This window comes from Podarcis liolepis (assembly GCF_965112155.1).
Source record: "Podarcis liolepis genome assembly, chromosome: 10".
Classification (NCBI taxonomy): Eukaryota; Metazoa; Chordata; class Lepidosauria; order Squamata; family Lacertidae; genus Podarcis; species Podarcis liolepis.
The window spans coordinates 6069354-6087948 of record NC_139562.1 but is presented as its reverse complement, the minus strand read 5'-3'; the positions used below and the strand labels follow the sequence as shown (position 1 = coordinate 6087948).

General features: G+C 47.5%; 1 protein-coding gene across 1 annotated transcript; it reads left to right on the top strand.

The window, feature by feature from the left end:
* Positions 1-856: 856 nt before the first annotated feature.
* On the top strand, positions 857-17472 carry CEP41 (centrosomal protein 41). Its single transcript, XM_083461505.1, has 11 exons — positions 857-940; positions 4674-4737; positions 5402-5449; positions 8507-8568; positions 8736-8805; positions 9615-9759; positions 11062-11213; positions 13490-13557; positions 14772-14886; positions 15512-15730; positions 17267-17472. Exons 1-11 carry the CDS (start codon positions 908-910, stop codon positions 17410-17412), a joined length of 1122 nt encoding a protein of 373 aa, XP_083317631.1. The 5' UTR covers positions 857-907; the 3' UTR covers positions 17413-17472.
* Positions 17473-18595: the final 1123 nt, after the last annotated feature.

Here is an 18595-nt window from a genome sequence, read left to right as displayed (position 1 = left end):
TCGAAGCTACCAGCATGAGTCTGACCAAACTGCGGGAGGCAGTGGAAGACAGAAGTGCCTGGAGTGCTCTGGTCCAGGGGGTCACGAAGAGTCGGACACGACTAAACAACAACAAATCCCACCACCCCTGAAGTGACTTAAGACCTGCATGCTGAGGGAAGGCAAAAGCTGTGGTGCCCATATTTTATATCTATTTGTTTCAGTAACTTAAAATTGTAGCTAACTTTGGGTGCCTTGGCAGAATGGCGGTATATAAATGTAATAAATACGCAAATAATAAAATCGACACGTTACATATTGATGGTGCAACAGATCGCATTTAATAATAATAATAATAATAATAATAATAATAATAATTTTTTATTTATACTCCGCACTCCCCAGCCCTCCAGAAATCTATGTAGATTAACATCCTGCTCCCGGCAGACGCAACCCAGTACCCCAGCTGGAAGCCCACGGCCGGACCCAAGGCACCAGAAGCACCCCTCGCCCGGCCGCCCCCCAAAATCCTCCGCACTATTTTTCTAAAGGACCCTCTTCTTTAATCTCAGAGCCTCGGCGGAAGGACACCAGCGGTAGGGCGCATGACGTCACAATCCCACCTCACGCGGAGGCGTCCTCGCGTTGCCGCGGTAACCACAGACGCCTCTTTTTTTACGGTGCGCACGCGCGGCGCCTCCTCGCCTACGCGCCGGGACTTTAAACGCACGCCAAAAAGCCCTCACAAAGGGTTTTAAGAGGGAGAGCGCGCGGGAGAGCGCCGATTGGCTCTCTGCGCGGCGAGAGGCGGGCCAATCGGGGCGGCGGCACGCCGGCCGGAGAGGCGGCGATTGGTCGAGGGGGCGCGGGGGCGGGCGCGAGGGGAGGGGGCGGGGCGGTGGGAAGGCGACGCTGACAGTTGGGCAGGATGTCGGCGAGGAGGCGCATCGGGGACCCTGAGGTGAGGGCTCGGCCCCTGCGGGGAGCCCCGGGAGACCCCGTCGCCCCCCTGCTCCCCCCCTCACGAAGCCAAAACGGGGGGTTGTGTATGGGGGGGTCGCCCTTCGTTTTTGGGGTCCCCCACCGACGACCCCCCTCCTGAAGCCCAGCTATGGCGCCTTTTTCTCCCTCCTTGGTGGGGGCCTTATCCCTCCTTTTGGGGGGGGTTGTGTTCCTCATTTTAGGCGGGGTCCCCTCTGTGTTTTAATGTTTTAATGTTGGATTTTTACATAGCTTGCATTTTAATTCTTTGGTTCTTTGCTGTTTCTATTAACCCATAGCATTATTTTAATAAATGTTATAATACCAACCTACTACTAATAATAATAATAATGTTCTATTTTAATCTTGTTTTCAAGTTGTATTAATTCAACTTGTTTTTATTCTTGCTTGTTAGCCGCCCTGAGCCCGGCCTTGGCTGGGAAGGGTGGGGTATAAATAAAATTTATTATTATTATTATTATTATTAGTATCTCAAGCAACACTGGACCTTTCTTTCTTTCTTTCTTTCTTTCTCTCTCTCTCTCTCTCTCTCTCTCTCTCTCTCTCACACACACACACACACACACACACACATATTAATGTCACCTGCCGACCTTGGATTTTGTAATTTGGGGGGGGGGCTCCCCAAAGAGGCTGCTCTCCCCCCACTTTTTTGGGGGGGAAGGGGTGGGGCGCTCTTTCTTTGTTGGGGGTTCCCAATAGACCCTGGATTTGAGTCCCTAGGGAGGCCCTACCATAGACTCTTTCATTGCGGGAGGGGGTCTATTATTGTCTTATTCTCCTTTTTTTCTGTGTTTCTATGTTGTGTTTTTATGCTGTGAATCCGCCTTCGAGCTTCGGATGAAAAGTATACAAATTTAATAGGATAAAATAAAAATGATTTTTTTTGGGGGTGGCGGGGGGGTTGTTTCCCTCAACCTAGGCTTCCCAAAGAGGACTAGAGACATTTGCGGAAGGGGAGAGGTCTTCTTGTAGCCATTAGCCGCTTGGGCTGTATGGAACTTCCACAGTCAGGAGCAGTATACCTTCCAGGAGCAGTTGCTAGGAGACAAACTTGCGAGCTTCTCAGAAGCATCCTGCTGGCTGGTACAGGAAGGAGGATGCTAGACCTATTGTATCCAACAGGGCTGCTGTAATATCTTGTCTTAGCTGTCTGAGTTGCACATTTGCTGCTGCTGCTGCTGCCCACCCTCATTCTGATTTTTAAAAAACAGGTTTCGGAAAGAAAGCTCTGGCTTTCTCATATTGATGCTTCCTGCTTCCGCTGATGTGGAAGGCAGGTACCAAATCATGGTACTGTTTAAATTTCCTGCTGTTACCCTGGTGATGCCAACTGAATGTGAGAGCCAGTGGGATATGGGAGACTGGATTGGAGTTCCAGCCGAGGATCTGGGGAAGAATTTTCTCTGGCTAGAGACATCATACCTGTAACTCACTGTGATTGATGGAGGCTTACTAGGTTGACCATGTTGGTGGGTAGGTAGTCATAACGCATAGTACATGATTGTTGCATCCTTTTAACTGAGCTCTTGTCTTGGCTTTGGGTTTCCCTTTGCCCTGCATGGTTTCTGTAATGAGCGCTCTCTCCACCTCATATTGGTGATTTAATGGATGGATGTTGAAATTGCTTTATGAATGACATGTGACTCTGGGTGGGAAAGCTGTGGCCCTCCAGATGTTGCTCCCTCCATCCCTGGCTACTGATTGGCCAGACTGAACTTCTTTTCCAAAACATTTTTTTTTTAAGTCAGCATCCTTTACCATTGATTGACCAGACAGCTCCCTCCATCCCTGACCATTGATTGGCCAGACTGGCTGGGGCTGATGGGAGTTGGAGTCCAGTATCATTTGGAAAGCCACAGGCTCCCTGACTCTGCAGTGACTTTGGAGGGTCAGGACTGAGATGGCAGTGGGCTGGTGGCAAAGTCCTGCTGAAATATTGCTCTACCCAAACAACTGCTTTCATTCGTTATGTTGTCAGACATAACTAAATGAATGATTGGTTGTGACACTCTGTTCAGAAGGGAGGCCGCAGCTTGTTGGTGGAGCACATGATGCTTTGAATGCAGAACATCACTGGTTCGATCTCTAGCATCTCCAAGCAGGCCTGAGGAAAACTCTGTTGTGAATGTATATCAGAATTCTTGCTTCTCTGTGCTGCTGCAGAGTTTTGGGTAGGAACCTGTGGTGATATGGTGTGGTGTGTGTGTGTGTGTGTGTGTGTGCATGAAAGAGAGAAGCAATGACACAAATACTTTGCCAACCTATCTCATTGTGTGGAGGAGAGAGAGAGTAGTTTAAAACAATTTATTTGATTCAATAATTGCCATTTTAACGGGATCATGTGAATGGACCTTTGAGGCAGTTGTATATAATACGGCATTGCCAGTTGGACAAGTGAACAAGGCTGCAAAGCTACTGGCTGCCCCTTTGTACAGGCACCAATAACTTTTATGCTAGCTCCTAGGAATCTGGGTTCTTTTTTCAGCCCTACACTTTTGCTGAAAGTTGATAGGAATCAAACTGAAGAGAATCATTTCCAGGGCATGTAATTGCCTGAGCTCAAGCCACAATATCTGTGTGCTGTCTGGCAGTCTACAGTTCTGTGCTGATATCTATTTTCCCTAGCAGGCCGTGAGTCCTTTTGGAACCAGGAGATCAAATAACCCAGCCTGCTCTGGTCCTTCCAGTGCTGCTCTGACTGAGTGCCAGGATCAGCAGTCTTCAAGCCCCCTATTCAAAAGAATGAAGCTGACTATGATTAGTTAAAGTAGACTTGCTAACTCCCCAGTGCACAGCATGAAGACAAGGCCCTGCTGTTCCTGAGGGCCTGTTAAAACCACTACCCTGTGTCAGTCTGGCATTACTGGAAGCAACAGGACAGCGCGGTTGTTAGATCATCTCCTCATCCTAATTTCCCTGAGGTGCACTGGGAGTCTCGGGGGTCGCATTGGATCACTGTGACCTGTAGTCCTGCATGGCGCATGGACATTGTGGAGTGGGCCTACAATAATAAGACTTGTTTTTCCTTTCCCCCAGACCAAGGGGAGGAGAAAGGACCAGCTTAATAAACTCCTATAGTAAGGATGGATGGCATATTTAGTACAGTGGTACCTCGGGTTAAATCTTTAATCCGTTCTGGAGGTCCATTCTTAACCTGAAACTGTTCTTAACCTGAATCACCACTTTAGCTAATGGGGCCTCTTGCTGCCACCGCGCCACCGGAGCACAATTTCTGTTTTCATCCTGAAGCAAAGTTCTTAACCCAAGGTACTTTTTCTGGGTTAGCGGAGTCTGTAACCTGAAGTGTCTGTAACCTGAAGTGTATGTAACCCAAGGTACCACTGTAAATAAATAAAAAGGATCCCCTTGGTTAAACTCAGCGAATGAAGTGGAAGTAAAGCTGTTAGAGTAGGGGTAATAAATGTGTTGCGTTGGTAGAGGCTGGAGGAAGAAATAAAGTTTGTGTTGTGATAAAATGTGGTCTTATGCCATTTGCCTCTTTGCATATCTTAGTATATTGGCTCTTGGGTTTAGGACCACTACTGCCCAAATTTTCTTTCTACACTCTTGTTTCAACAATTACGTGCACATCTCATCTGGCATTCCAGTTCTTCACTCCATACTTGGGATACCTGTTGTGTATACTGAAGGTTTCTCTCTTTCCTTTTTTTCTTTCAAAAACACAACAGTTTTTGACCAAAAGGATCCCACAGAATCCTAAATACCAGCATGTAAAAACTCGCCTTGACACAGGTAAGTGAACATCTCTCTGCTTGGATAGAAATGTGAGACAGAAACCTTGCTACGTCCAATCCATGGAATTTTTTTCCTATATCCTGGAGGTTGTTACCTTTCAAGGGTTGTGGGCTGTGATGTCAGATCATGAGGTAATAATGTGCTTTTGTGACTTAGATCTCAGAGTAAACTTAGTACAAGCTATTAGAAAGTCAGCACATTTGATAATCGTGTTAGAGAAGGCTTGTAAACATAAGTATTTGGTCACCTATGATGAATAAGAATTGCCATGAGGCAATCAGGAGTGGAAGTATTAGAAAAGTTGGTTCTTTATTTCATTTCAGCCCTACTTATTTAAGAGGATTGTTGCAAGAGTCAGATGGGACAGGTCTGAGCTCTTTGGAAGAAGAGCAGGACTAAAATGCAATAAATAAAATATATATTTCAAGCCTCACAGACCTAGCATTAACTATTTTTGGATGCCTATGATTTTCCAGCCCTACTAATCCACATTAAGGATTATGAGCATAGGATTAATTTAGAATAAACAGGTGAGGTGAGGCCTTGGTAACAGTTAAGATTTCTCCCAACATTTTCCCAACATTTCTATTGCTGTAGAATGAATTAATCGCACATCTTTGGTGGGAAAGGGATGCATCATTGGGTGTATGTTCTCTTGTAGGTAGCAGTATGACCAAATACACTGAAAAACTGGAAGAGATCAAAAGAAGTGAGTAACATCACAACCACCACTTAGACTTCTGTAATCCACTCACTCAGACCCACAGATTGAGCTTGGGGAGGGGTAGTGCGGGAGAACTTATTGTAGTGGGTTTAGCACTTTGAGGCTCTGCCATGTGACTTGGAATTGTTCCCACCCAAGCAGGGGGCAGGGGTCCTGGAATTAACACGTTGTTGGCATCTTTGCAATTGCTGTCATGTATGATCTGGCTGAGATTCCTACATTCCAGGGACTTGGGTTAGATGACCCTCAGGGTCCCTTGTTGTTGGTGTTTAGTCGTGTCCGACTCTTCGTGACCCCCTGGACCAGAGCACACCAGGCCCTCCTGTCTTCCACTGCCTCCCGCAGTTTGGTCAAACTCATGCTGGTAGCTTCGAGAACACTGTCCCACCATCTCGTCCTCCATCGTCCCCTTCTCCTTGTGCTCTCCATCTTTCCCAACATCAGGGTCTTTTCCAGGGAGCCTTCTCTTCTCATGAGGTGGCCAAAGTCTTGGAACCTCAGCTTCATGATCTGTCCTTCCAGTGAGCACTCAGGGCTGATTTCCTTCAGAATGGAGAGGTTTGATCTTCTTGCAGTCCATAGGGCTCTCAAGAGTCTCTTCCAGCACCAGAACTCAAAAGCATCCATTCTTCGGTGATCAGCCTTCTTTATGGTCCAGCTCTCACTTCCATACATCACTACTGGGAAAACCATAGCTTTAACTATACAGGCCTTTGTTGGCAAGGTGATGTCTCTGCTTTTAAGGGTCCCTTACAACTCTACAATTCTATGATTCTGAGATCTCCCGCAAACCAAATTCAAAACATCTCTGTTCAGGGAAAGTCACGTTCAGGGATTAATCTTCACCAAAGTGTGCCTATGTCACCGCGTGCATTTTCAGAACATCATTGTGCAAAAATGGGGACTGGAAGCTTTCCAAAACGAATGCTAAGATTGTCAGCTTAATTAATTCTGAGAACTGTTTTGTACAGTTCAAGTAGCAAGTCACATTACATACTTAGAATACAAAGGGATTTCAAGTACATTTTTCAAAAACAGAACTGTTTTGGCTTTTCCTCACTCTGCACTCCTTTTTTTTAGTTGCAAATGCTTTGGTCAACTAGAAATGAAGTTACTTTGTTCCACAACATTCTTTTGTTCAGAGATTGCTTTTGAGTACTGAAATCTTAGCAGCGGTCTCGTTGTATCACGGCTACAAAACTTGTTGTGTTTCTGTCCCTTTCTTCCTCTGCGCTCCCTGTTGTGCAAACCCGAGTGCCTCTTTTGTGTCAGACTCTTTTTTCCTCTATAAATCCCACTTCAAGAAGCTTAGATGCAGGTACCCTCTCACTGGGCCGGTGGTGAATAGCACCTTGTGTGGTTCAGATAATTTGCTAACCATCTTTGATTTCTCATGGATAGACGACACCAGTTGGACACAGGCTTAAATGCCTGGTACAGTGTTGCCTCTGTCTCTTCTGTAACTTGAGAAAAACAGCTACGAGGCTAGAAAATCAAAACTGAGAAGCCAGCAGGTGTAGTCCTCATTTGCCTATCTAGTGGACATGGGTGAGAAACAGACCACCTAGTTTTCTTCTCATTGTAAATCTTGTTTTGCTGCTCCTGAGGAGCTCTAGACTCTTCTGAACAGTCGTACTTTGGTTGTCTTTGAATCTTTGCTTCAAGATGTCTGGAGCCTTAAAGGGACCTCCTTCTGAATCAGTTCCAGGTATGTTGTGCTGATGTTGTGGGACAAAATGGCTCTGTTAATTTTCTCTTCTATCTGATGCCCCTAACTGCTTTGGGCCACAGCTCCCTGCTGGCTGGTGCTGATGGGAGCTGTAGATTTTCTTCTCTTCCCTTAAGGAGAGCCAGTGTGGTGTAGTGGTTAAGAGTGGTAGATTCGTAATCTGGGGAACCGGGTTCACGTCCCTGCTCCTCCACATGCAGCTTCCGGGGTAGTCACACTTCTCTGAAGTCTCTCAGCCCCACTCACCTCACAGAGTGTTTGTTATGGGGGAGGAAGGGAAAGGAGAATGTTAGCCGCTTTGAGACTCCTTCGGGTAGGGATAAAGCGGGATAGCAAGTCCAAACTCTTCTTCTTCTTCTTAAGGACAGCAAATTGTTGGATATCCATATCCATCCTTTTTATAATGCCCCTGGACCAGGCCTGGCAGGGAAAATAATAAATAAATATTTACTTCGTGGCAAGTGGTGCTAAGATTGCTTCATTTAAAGTGTTGGTAGCTGAAAAGCAAAGTTCAGTCATGCTCAGTTTAGCAGCGTCTTGTATATGTTGACCTTATGGATATCCATGGAGTGGTTGTGATCCTTGTCTTGCTTTCTCACGTCATTCAGAGTTGTGTGCAGGCTTGTGCTTCCGTGTGCTCGGTCCTCTGCTTGTCAGTTCAGTGTGGGCTGGATTGCATGAAGTAACTGGTGCTGCTGATTTGAGGAAGGGCTTTCTTTGGTTAGAAGGAGGTCTTAGGTGACCTTTTGGATCCCACCTCCAACCCTCTGTGAAGGCAGCAGTAGATAGTGCAGGGCTGAGGAACCTGTCACCCACCAGATGATGATGGCGTGCAACTCCCACCAGACCCAGCCAGCATGGCTAGTGATCAGGGATATGAAGGGAGTCCAATAATGTATGGCAGGCCACAGATTTCCCCACCCTTGAGAGAGGGAATTGGCCTGGGAATTGGGTGAATCTTTAGTTGGGTAGATCTGAGGGGTTTGGGCTCTGTTCCCTGCACAATCCCGTTCAAGGTGGTTGGGAGTGAGATTGGATTTCGTTCTAAGATAAGGTTACCAGATTTTTTTTAAATGAATCCTGGGACACTTTTCAACTTCCTACTAAATAGATGGGTTTTGTCACGGGACGGATTTGTAAATCTGGGGACTGTCCCCGGGAAACGAGGACGTCTGGTAACCTTATTCTAAGAACAGTTCCTAAGTTTTTGTACATCCTTGGAAGAAGAGCGGAATGCAAGTATAATACATGGAACTAATGCAATGGTGCTGCCAAAGTTTCCTCATAGATTACACCTCTTCACTGTTTTCCAGATTACAGATACAAGAAAGATGAGCTCTTCAAGAGACTGAAAGTGACTACTTTCGCCCAGCTGGTATGTTCTGTCCTTAAACTGCATTTTTCCGGAAGTGTCCCACTGTTTTCACAGTAGTTCAAATGCTTCTCATAAGCTCCTATTGTCCCCTGCTCCCACCCCAGCTCTTGTATAGCAGACGGGTTGGCCTTCCTCTAGACTGATGCTGCTTTCGCCTCAATCCACAGGTGACCCAGGTTGCTTCCCTAGCTGATGAAAACTCAGAAGTACCATGTGAGGAAAATCAAAAGTTTGATGGTAAAGTCCGGGGCTTCTAAGAAATTACTTTTTTAAAGGTTCTTGGACATTGTAGAATACTGCTACAAGGAAAGAAGTGTAGGCATAAAGTCCCGCTTTGTAACTTTGTGCCAGTGGTCCATTTTGTCTGGCGCTGGCTACTTGGTTTCCCCCGACCTATGACCTGAGATCCTGTTTTAGTATCAAACCTGGGATGTTCTGCTTATATAAAGCATGTCCTCTGCCGCTGGGCTCTGACTTTTCCCCACATAGAGGTCTGCTTACTACTTTTCTTCCTTATTTAAAGAACTGTTTGGGTTCTTACATGACAAAGTAAGCACTTGTTAAAAGTTAAAAGATTGTCCCGGAGATAGATGCATGCCAAATGGTGGGCATTGTGTCTTGTCATCAGCGATGTCACAAACACTGTCCAATGGGTGCTGGTTCTGTTCCTAGCAGGAGGCTTTGGGATTTGGCAAGTCCTGAAAATTTGGTTTCCTATGAGCAAATGAATGCAGATATAATCATGTGCTACAAGGGGAGAAGAGCATTTCCATGTCTCTGGAAAGCTTATTGTCCATACAGTCTAGAGGTTTTGGAAATAGCCCCTATCTCATCCTCTACAGCAGAATCCCAGCCTAACTTATCCCTTTACTTATCCTCATTCCTCATACTATACTAAACCCTATTATTACCAAATTTCTGTCTTTATTGTTTTTCTCATTTTGTACACTATTGAGAGATTTAAAGGTCTTCAGAGATTCAGAAATGCTTTTAGATAAATATCTTTTTTCAGTGAAATATCTGCCTTCCCCCCACCCCTGTTTCAGAAGGCGATGCTGCTCCTGCAGATAACAGCCCTGACATGGCGGCAGAGACCAATGGCAAAAGCAGCCCTGGTGACAAACCAGCCAGTCCCATCCTGTTCATAAACAACACCGGAGCCGGGGAGTCGTATCGTTCCACCCTACAGAGGTATCCAAGAGTCTGTCTCTGTGCTCGGGCTTCCTTCCTCCCACCTGCCATGATTCCTTTTGCTCCCTGCAAAGACGGGTTTGGAAAAAATCAGCGATGCAATTTGATGAAGTCCGCTAATACTAATAGATGGGACTCCAAAAGCAACACATGGTATTCCAAACCATTGCTCTGCTTGGCTTAAAATGCTGAAGCAGGCCCACTGGGATGTTTGATAGCCTTTCCAAAAAGTTGGATGAGACTTGATCCGTCAAGCTTCCACGAGAAAGGAGTTGGAAAGCAAGGAACTGTGATCATAGAAGCCTCCCTCCTTGTCCTAGCTGGGCACCCATGTCCTTTTCTACCAATGACCGTTAGCCATCAGCTAAATGGAATCTCAGGAAGCAGCATACCTTCGTACCAGCTGCTGGGGACAAAGAGCAGGAGAAGGGCTACTGCTTTCCTGCCCTGCTTGTGAACTTCTCACAAGCATTGGGGGGTGTTCAGTGGACGAAGTTGGGAAGCCTAGTGGGTCACATTTGGCCCACGGACCAGATGTTCCCCACTCCTGGACTAGCTGGGCTTTTGTCCTTATATTTAAAGGTAAAGGGACCCCTGACTATTAGGTCCAGTCGTGACCGACTCTGGGGTTGCGGCACTCATCTTGCTTTACTGGCCGAGGGAGCCGGCGTACAGCTTCCGGGTCATGTGGCCAGCAGGACTAAGCTGCTTCTGGCAAACCAGAGCAGCGCACGGAAACGCCGTTTACCTTCCCACCAGAGTGGTACCTATTTATCTACTTGCACTTTGACGTGTTTTCGAACTGCTAGGTTGGCAGGAGCAGGGACCGAGCAACGGAAGCTCACCCCGTCGTTGGGATTCGAACCGCCGACCTTCTGATCGGCGAGTCCTAGGCTCTGCGGTTTAACCCACAGCGCCACCCATGTCCCTGTCCTTATAATTAACCTCACCTTTTCCCATTAAGTTCAAGGAATCATTCGATGTCTTTGCTCTCCCATTTTATCTTTGCAGGAACCCTACAGAGTAGGTTAGGGTATCTTCAGATGCTCTTAGTTACTGGCACCAGAAGCAGAACCTCCCTCTGTGATCTTAAGGGGTTACAGGATTCATCACCTAGGAAACTGGCTGGATTGCTGTCTGCTCTGAACTCAGAGGGCAGTGTCTGTCACTAAATTGCTGGCTCCTTTGATCAGCTTCTGCCTAGCACTGATAACCACAGAAACATACTATTTTGACCTGACAGGCTGACGGCGGTCCTTATTGTGCCTTTATCCTGAAGTTAATGGCTCCTCTTTCTCCCAGTGTCATCAGTGGCGTGGGTGAGCTGGACCTGGGGAGAGATGCCCCGAAGAAAACGGAAAACTTTGCAAAAGACAGACCTTACCCCGACTGCCCCTACCTGCTGCTGGACGTCCGAGAGCGGGATGCGTTTGAGCAGTGCCACATAGTGGGAGGTGAGGCAGCCAGAGCGTCACCCCAGGAGGTTGCGTGACCATAAGCATCCTCTCCCCCCCCCCTTGTGGAGGTTATTCACCTTTAGAGAAAACCAGAATGGACAAAGCAGCCTCCCAACTGCAGAGAACATTGTGGAGGTGTCCAGTTTGCTCTGAAGGCAAGAGCTGCTTCCAGTATCCCAACTTACATCTGCTGATGCCTTTCAACTCCCCCTGATGTCAGGTGGCGGCGGTGGTTGCTCGTGAGTAACCAGGCAGGACTCCGACCTGGCTTTTACAGGTTTTATTATGCAAACTATTTACAGTCCAGATCTACCAAGCTTATGTCCGTCTCAGTCACTTGCAGAATCCGGGAGTGGCCCCTTCCGGCTTCTCCCCCAACATAAGAACTTTGGCACCCCAAGCCTCCTCCTCCCCTCCTTGCGTTTCACCCCTCTGCGCAAGCTGGGTGACGGAAGTGGCGTGCGTTCCTCCTGGCCAGCCTGGCTAGGTGAGGCGCTGGGGCTCTCAGCAACATCCTCCAGCCCTTTCCTCGCTTGGCTGGCCCCTCCCCTCTCTTCTCCGCTGGAGGTGTGGCTTTTCCTACCGCTGGAAGAGGAACTGCTCCTCAGGAGTTTCGGAGGCTCTCTGTATCCCTGCCTCCCTCCCCTGTTCAGATGGCAGTCCCCTGACACCTGGCTTCCTAAAAAGAGCTCCAAGAACTTCAGGCTGTTTTCTAGCTCAGGAGAAGGCAATGAGCAACTGACTCCCCAATCACCACTGCATGAATTCAGTCTCTAAAGTGGTCACCAAAGTGATAATACACTATTTTATTTATATAATCAGTTTGTATACTGCCCTTCATCCACAGATCTCAGAGCAGAGTGATAATTTTGTGTACCTGACAAAGTGGACTCTGGCCCACAAAGCATAACAATAACATTCATTCATTTGTTCGTTCGTTCATTTATTTGCTGCCCATCTGACTGGGTTGCCCCAGCCACTCTGGGCATCTCCCAACAAAAATAGTAAAAACATAATACAACAGCTGACACTAAAAACTTACTTGAACAGGGCTGCCTTCAGATGTCTTTTAAAAATCACAAAAAGCTGTTAAAAGATTAACAAAGTGCCACAGGATTCTGAGTCATTTGTGTTGTCCACAAGTAACAGGCTTCCTCCTCTGGGATTTGCTATCTGCAAACACTGAGCCTTGCTTAGAAGCAACTCTGTAAGACTGGGGGTCCTACCACACTCCTTGGTACCAGAGGTGACCACATCAGGAAAGGGCGGGGGGGCGGTTTACAAATGCAGTCCAAGCTGCAAGTCTGTCTCCTAAGCTTGGCCTCCTCCCTCAGTAGGAGAAGGCATCCTGCAAGAGGTATTTGGCCCATCTGCTTCAGCAGCAGATCTGTACAATTGGCACACATATGTTGGAGTTCCACCCTCCCAGTTTAAGTCCCAGCGAGAGAAAGAAAACAGGGCTTCTGCTGAGCTTTGTGGGAAAAAAAGAAATTCACTGGTGTGACCAGCTTTTTCTCTTTCCCTCACCTTTCCCATTTCCGATCACAATTCAAAGTGTTGGTGCTGACCTTGAAAGCCCTAAACGGCCTCAGTCCTGTATACCTGAAGGAGCGACTCCATCGTTCTGCCCGGACACTGAGGTCCAGCTCCGAGGGCCTTCCGGCAGTTCCCTTGCTGCAAGAAGCCAAGTTACAGGGAACCAGGCAGAGGGCCTTCTCGGTAGTGGCACCCGCCTTGTGGAATGCCCTCCCATCAGATGTCAAAGAGAAAAACAACTACCAGACATTTAGACGACATCTGAAGGCAGCCCTGTTTAGGAAAGCTTTTAATGTTTAATAGGTTGTTGTATTTTAGTGTTTTGCTGGTAGCCGCCCAGAGTGGCTGGGGAAACCCAGCCAGATGGGTGGGGTATAAATAATAAATTATTATTATTATTATTATTATTATTATTATTATTATTATTATTATTATTATTATTCCCTGTCTTAGCTAGTGAACTGAAAGAGGAAAAAATGGTCAAGGTGTCTTCTCACACTGGGGTTCTTCGCCTGGCACTGCTGCTCTTGCTTGGAAGTGGATGGACCCCTAAGCCTCTGCTCTGGCTTCTTTTGTCCAGCATTGTCCTACCTTAAGAGCTAGAGAACCACCCTCCCACCTCCAAATGGATGCTCACGATTCCAATATGATTTTGTGTGTGTGTGTGTATGTGTTTTCTCAGCTGTAGAAAATGAGAACAGGCCTACTGAGTTTCTGTCTTTCTCTTCCCTTTGCAGCTTACTCCTACCCAATCGCCACGCTATCCAGAACCATGAATCCCTATACGAATAACATTTTGGAATACGTATCCTTCATCCAAAGAAGCCTCTTCGTGTTCTGCCGCTATTTCTTCTTCAAATGCACAGCTTGATCAGGAGCCCTGACTCCACAGGAAGCGAAGCTCACAGTCCCTTAACGTTCCCTTTGAGGAAAGCTCAGTTCTGTGCTCAGATCCACTTGATCATCATATTTCGCTGCTTTCCCCACAGTATGTCTTCCAGATCCATGTTTCTTTTGCATATGTGGGTCTGGAACCCCATGGGGATCAAAGCAAATGGGGAAAACTTCAGGGATCTGAAGGGTGTAGAGAGATGAAGCATTGGGGCTCCAGGATACCTGCCTGGGGTGTGACTTGGGCATAAGCCAATGTCCAATATGTGGAGATTTTGCTGCCCCCACCTCCTCCTACTTACCAGTCTATGATCCTTCCTCTCCACAACATCCCCTGACATGCACCCTCTCACACCATTAAGGAGAGGAGATGTGGGTGGCACTGTGGGTTAAGCCACAGAGCCTAGGACTTGCCGATCAGAAGGTCAGCGGTTCGAATCCCTGCAATGGGGTGAGCTCCCGTTGCTCGGTCCCTGCTCCTGCCAACCTAGCAGTTCGAAAGCACCTCAAAGTGCAAGTAGATAAATAGGTACCACTCCGGCGGGAAGGTAAACGGTGTTTCTGTGCACTGCTCTGGTTTGCCAGAAGCGGCTTAGTCATGCTGGCCACATGACCCGGAAGCTGTACGCCGGCTCCCTTGGCCTTTAGAGTGAGATGAGCACCGCAACCCCAGAGTCGGTCACGACTGGACCTAACGGTCAGGGGTCCCTTTACCTTATAATAAACTATCCATCTTTCCTCCCAATCCTATTCCTTACCCCCAGGACTAAAAGGAGACACAGTCTATCTCTCCTCATTTAAAATGTCCAGGGATGTTACCTAATTTAGCTCACTTCCAAATACAGAATTTGAGTTTTAATGTGTTTTGATGGAGTCGAGAGCTGTTGCTTGCCCGTCTTTGACAGCAACCGAATGTTGAGGCTACTGACCTTGCTTTCCCTTGAGAGAAAGTGTTGACGCTTGTGTCCAAATCTCGAAGCCTAGGTGCCTCTCATCTGCCATTGGAGTGATCTGTCAGGCACTGCTACCTTGACATCCCTAAACGCTGGGGGATGGGGGGACTTTCCAGCATCTTGTTCTCTCCCCACTTCCGTTGATTGTACAAGCCTTAGCATCTCCGCCCGCCAGAAAAACGCTCATGGAAAGATCATCATTCTGTACGACGACGACGAGAGAGTAGCGAGCCAAGCTGCCACCACCATGTGTGAAAGGGGTTTTGAAAACTTGTTCATGCTCTCTGGAGGTAGGAAGCCCTGGAATTTCCCGGATAATTACCTGCTAGTTTCAGATATCAGATCCATTCTCCCTCCCCTCCAGCCCTCACACACCGAGGCCACTTTGTAATGTGATCTCTAGAGAACTGACATGCATTGCATATAGTACAGTGATGTGCCCTGGTGGCTATGCTTGCACACGAACGTGCCTAAAGAGCTAAATTTCTGGAAAGAGCAGTTTAATAGGCTCGGCTAATTAGGTCAAAACCACATGCCAAAGTTGCCCCAAATCCTGCTTTTGTGACCTGTCTGGTTATGCAAATCACCAAGCACACTTTGCATATATCTGGGTTTCTCTTTTAAAAGAGCTGCGCATAGCGCATTAGCCCTGAACACAGAAACCTCATTTCGTCCCTTCTTCCTCAGTGTTTCAATGAACAGGCAGCTGTGATTTTTTTCCACCATATTCCCTCGCCCAGCAGGGCAAAGAGAGAGTGATATGTGCACTGCCTCCATTTCCAGTGCTAAATTTGCAATGGACCATGCCAATATAAGCAGAGGATTCATTCTAAATCAGGCTTTAGCACGTTCAGAGTAGCATCGGAAGATGTCGAGCTGGACTCTGTTCTCAGAATCTCTTTCCTTGCCTGCCAGGTCTCAGAGTCGTCGCTCAGAAAATCCCCGAAGGTCTGGTAACTGGCACATTCCCTTCCTCTTGCCTATCGGCCAGCCAGCCTGGGACCGCCCGGAAAAGAGCCACTCCCAGGCAGCCCCTCCCCCCTCCCGCTGAGAATAAATGGAGATTTACAGCAGAAGATCTACAAAAGATACAGTACTATCTAGAAGAGGAGCAACTTCCGACAGATTCCGCCAGTAAGACTTAGCTGTCTGTCTCCTACAGCTGGGGTTGTCACCTTTGGTCAGGCAAAATATGGGGCAAGTCCAGGGGGGGTGGGATGGGATGGGGAACTAAAATTACTTTCCCTGGTGCAGAAATGACTTCAGAGCAATCCATTATAAAGGGTTGTTTCCAATGTGAGTCATACTCGTACAATAGACCAAATGAAATTTACGGACCTAAGTTAGCAATGCATATTAATTTCAATGACTCACTTCCTCCCCACCTGAATTTCTGTCTGTCAGAAAGAATGGTAAATGTAAAACTTCTGAATTACCTCTCTGGTGTTTTTTAAAACACTCAAAAAAACTTGCAGTCAGTAGAACATACAAGCTAAGAACATCTGTTAAAACCAACCTAATAATAATTATAATTATAATTATAATTATAATTATAATAATTTATTTATACCCCTCCCATCTGGCTGGGTTTCCCCAGCCACTCTGGGCAGCTACCAACAAAACACTAAATTACAATAACCTATTAAACATTAAAAGCTTCCCTAAATGGCTGCCTTCAGATGTCTTCTAAAAGTTTGGTAGTTGTTGTTCTCTTTGACATCTGGTGGGAGGGTGTTCCACAGGGAAGGCGCTACTACCGAGAAGGCCCTCTGCCTGGTTCCCTATAACTTGGCTTCTCGCAGTGAGGGAACCGCCAGAAGGCCCTTGGCACTAGACCTCAGTGTCCGGGCTGGACGATGGGGGTGGAGACGCTCCTTCGGGTATACTGGACCAAGGCTGTTTAGGGCTTTCAAGGTCAGCACCAACACTTTAAATTGTGCTCAGAAATGTACTGGGAGCCAGTGTAGGTCTTTCAAGACCGGTGTTATGTGGTCTCAGCTGCCACTCCCAGTGACCAGTCTAGCTGCTGCATACAGCAATTCAGTACAGCAATTCAATATTTATATCATCACAGTTAGGGATGTGGGAGGTGCTGTGGGTTAAACCACAGAGCTTGGACTTGCTGATCAGAAGGTTGGCGGTTTGAATCCCCGCAACGGGGTGAGCTCCCGTTGCTCGGTCCCTACTCCTGCCAACCTAGCAGTTCGAAAGCACATCAAAGTGGAAGTAGATAAATAGGTACCGTTCCGGCGGGAAGGTAAATGGCATTTCTGTGCGCTGCTCTGGTTTGCCAGAAGCGGCTTAGTCCTGCTGGCTACATGACCTGGAAGCTGTACGCCGGCTTCCTCGGCCAGTAAAGCGAGATGAGCGCCGCAACCCCAGAGTCGGTCATGACTGGACCTAATGGTCAGGGGTTCCTTTACCTTTACCTATCATCACAGTTATTATTTAGGTTACAAGATTTAGGTTATAAGCCCCAAAAGACAGATTCCGGCCCTGAGAAGCTTACAGCCTAAGTTTTAACATTGAGTGGAGCAAAGAGATTCAGGGGCCAAAGAGGGAAAAGTCCCAGGCCTGGATGTCTCCCAAGCTGTGCCTTGTCGGCCTGGGTTGCTTAGCCAGAGGGCAGCTTGCCTCACTCGCCCTCCTGTTCTTCTTCCTCTCTTACAGCCCGTCTTAGCCGCGGTTCTTCAGCCCGAGACTCCAAAGCCACCGCCGTACGGAGCAGCCAGAACCTTCCCACCACCACCACAGCAGTGTCCCTCTCCACCCGCTCGCTCAGCAGCAGCAGCCTGCAAAGCAGGCCCTGGAGATAGACGGTGTCGTTTCCCACTCAATAAAAGAGAGTCCCTCTTCCTGGGGCCCTTTGATCACTACAGCCAGTCTTTCGCTTTTAGGAAGGTGGTGCGCACGGGACAGAGAGGGGCAGAGGAGCAAAGGTGGGCAAGGTAGGGAATAGGAGAGGGGGAAACGCCACAGGCCAAGGACTTTTGGAGCGGAAAAGAAGCCCAGGGTGGGAAGGAAACAGGCTAACCTTATCTAAACCTCCCAGCTAAGACTCCCCCCACCGCTAAAGGTAATGGGATTTCCTAACTGCTGGTACGTGAGAACATGTAAACCAGAGCAATCCAAAAATGTGACTGGACTTTGAGCGGAAATGGAGCAAAATGAGCAAAGTTAGCAGTGAGCAAAGTTAGTTAAGTGCTTGAGTTATAATAACTAGACATTTGTGATACAGCCAGGTGATGAATGGGTGATCTGAGTGTTTAATTTGTCGTCGTCCCAAAAATACTCTTAAGAACAGCAGTTGTACATAAAGGGGAAAGAACGTAACTCCTCCGCTTCCTGGATTTTCAGAGCCATAAACCTTGGCCGGCTATTTTTCCTGCTGTGGCCATTCCAGGCTATGATTGTGAATATGTGGGCAGCACAAAGGGAAAGTTCCCTCCCTTAACATTGAAGGATAACTTTGGGGACCAGATCGTGAAAGATGCTGGAAATAAGATGCAAGGGATAGAAGGCAAAGCCATTCCATCACCTAGATGAAATCTCTTAGCAATAAAAACGTCCTGATTTTGGGAGAGTAGCAGAAGTTGTGGCGGAGGGAGAATGTATCCGTCCCACTTCGTAATTCCATTGTTTGTTTGCCTCTGAGAGTGATGCTGAGCATCACAATGGAGCGGTGTAATTCCACCCCCGGTAGTTTTGAGGCCGCTCATACCTCAAAAGGACAGCGTTTCACATACAGATAGCTTCTGGCAAATTTGCTTGGCTTGTTGCGTTGGCAGAAAGGGGAGTCCTTTTGACCCCTTTCCTCTCCCCCCCCCTCCTCCTGTGACATTTCCTTTCTCTTGCTAGGACACCTGAGATTAATGGCACATCGACTAGCAGGCCGGTGGCACACTGTCTCTCTGCCAGCCGTTCTCTTTTACAGTTTGCGCAGTCAGCTGGCTGTGCAGGAGAAAATGCCTTCACCTCCGCTGTGGTCCGAACAGCTCA

Excerpts from the sequence above, each read along its gene's own strand:
- CEP41 (XM_083461505.1), top strand. The coding sequence starts at position 908 with ATGTCGGCGAGGAGGCGCATCGGGGACCCTGAG. Across the intron at positions 941-4,673 it reads GGCGCATCGGGGACCCTGAG|TTTTTGACCAAAAGGATCCC; the intron begins GTGAGGGCTCGG and ends AAAACACAACAG. Across the intron at positions 9,760-11,061 it reads TATCGTTCCACCCTACAGAG|TGTCATCAGTGGCGTGGGTG; the intron begins GTATCCAAGAGT and ends TCTTTCTCCCAG.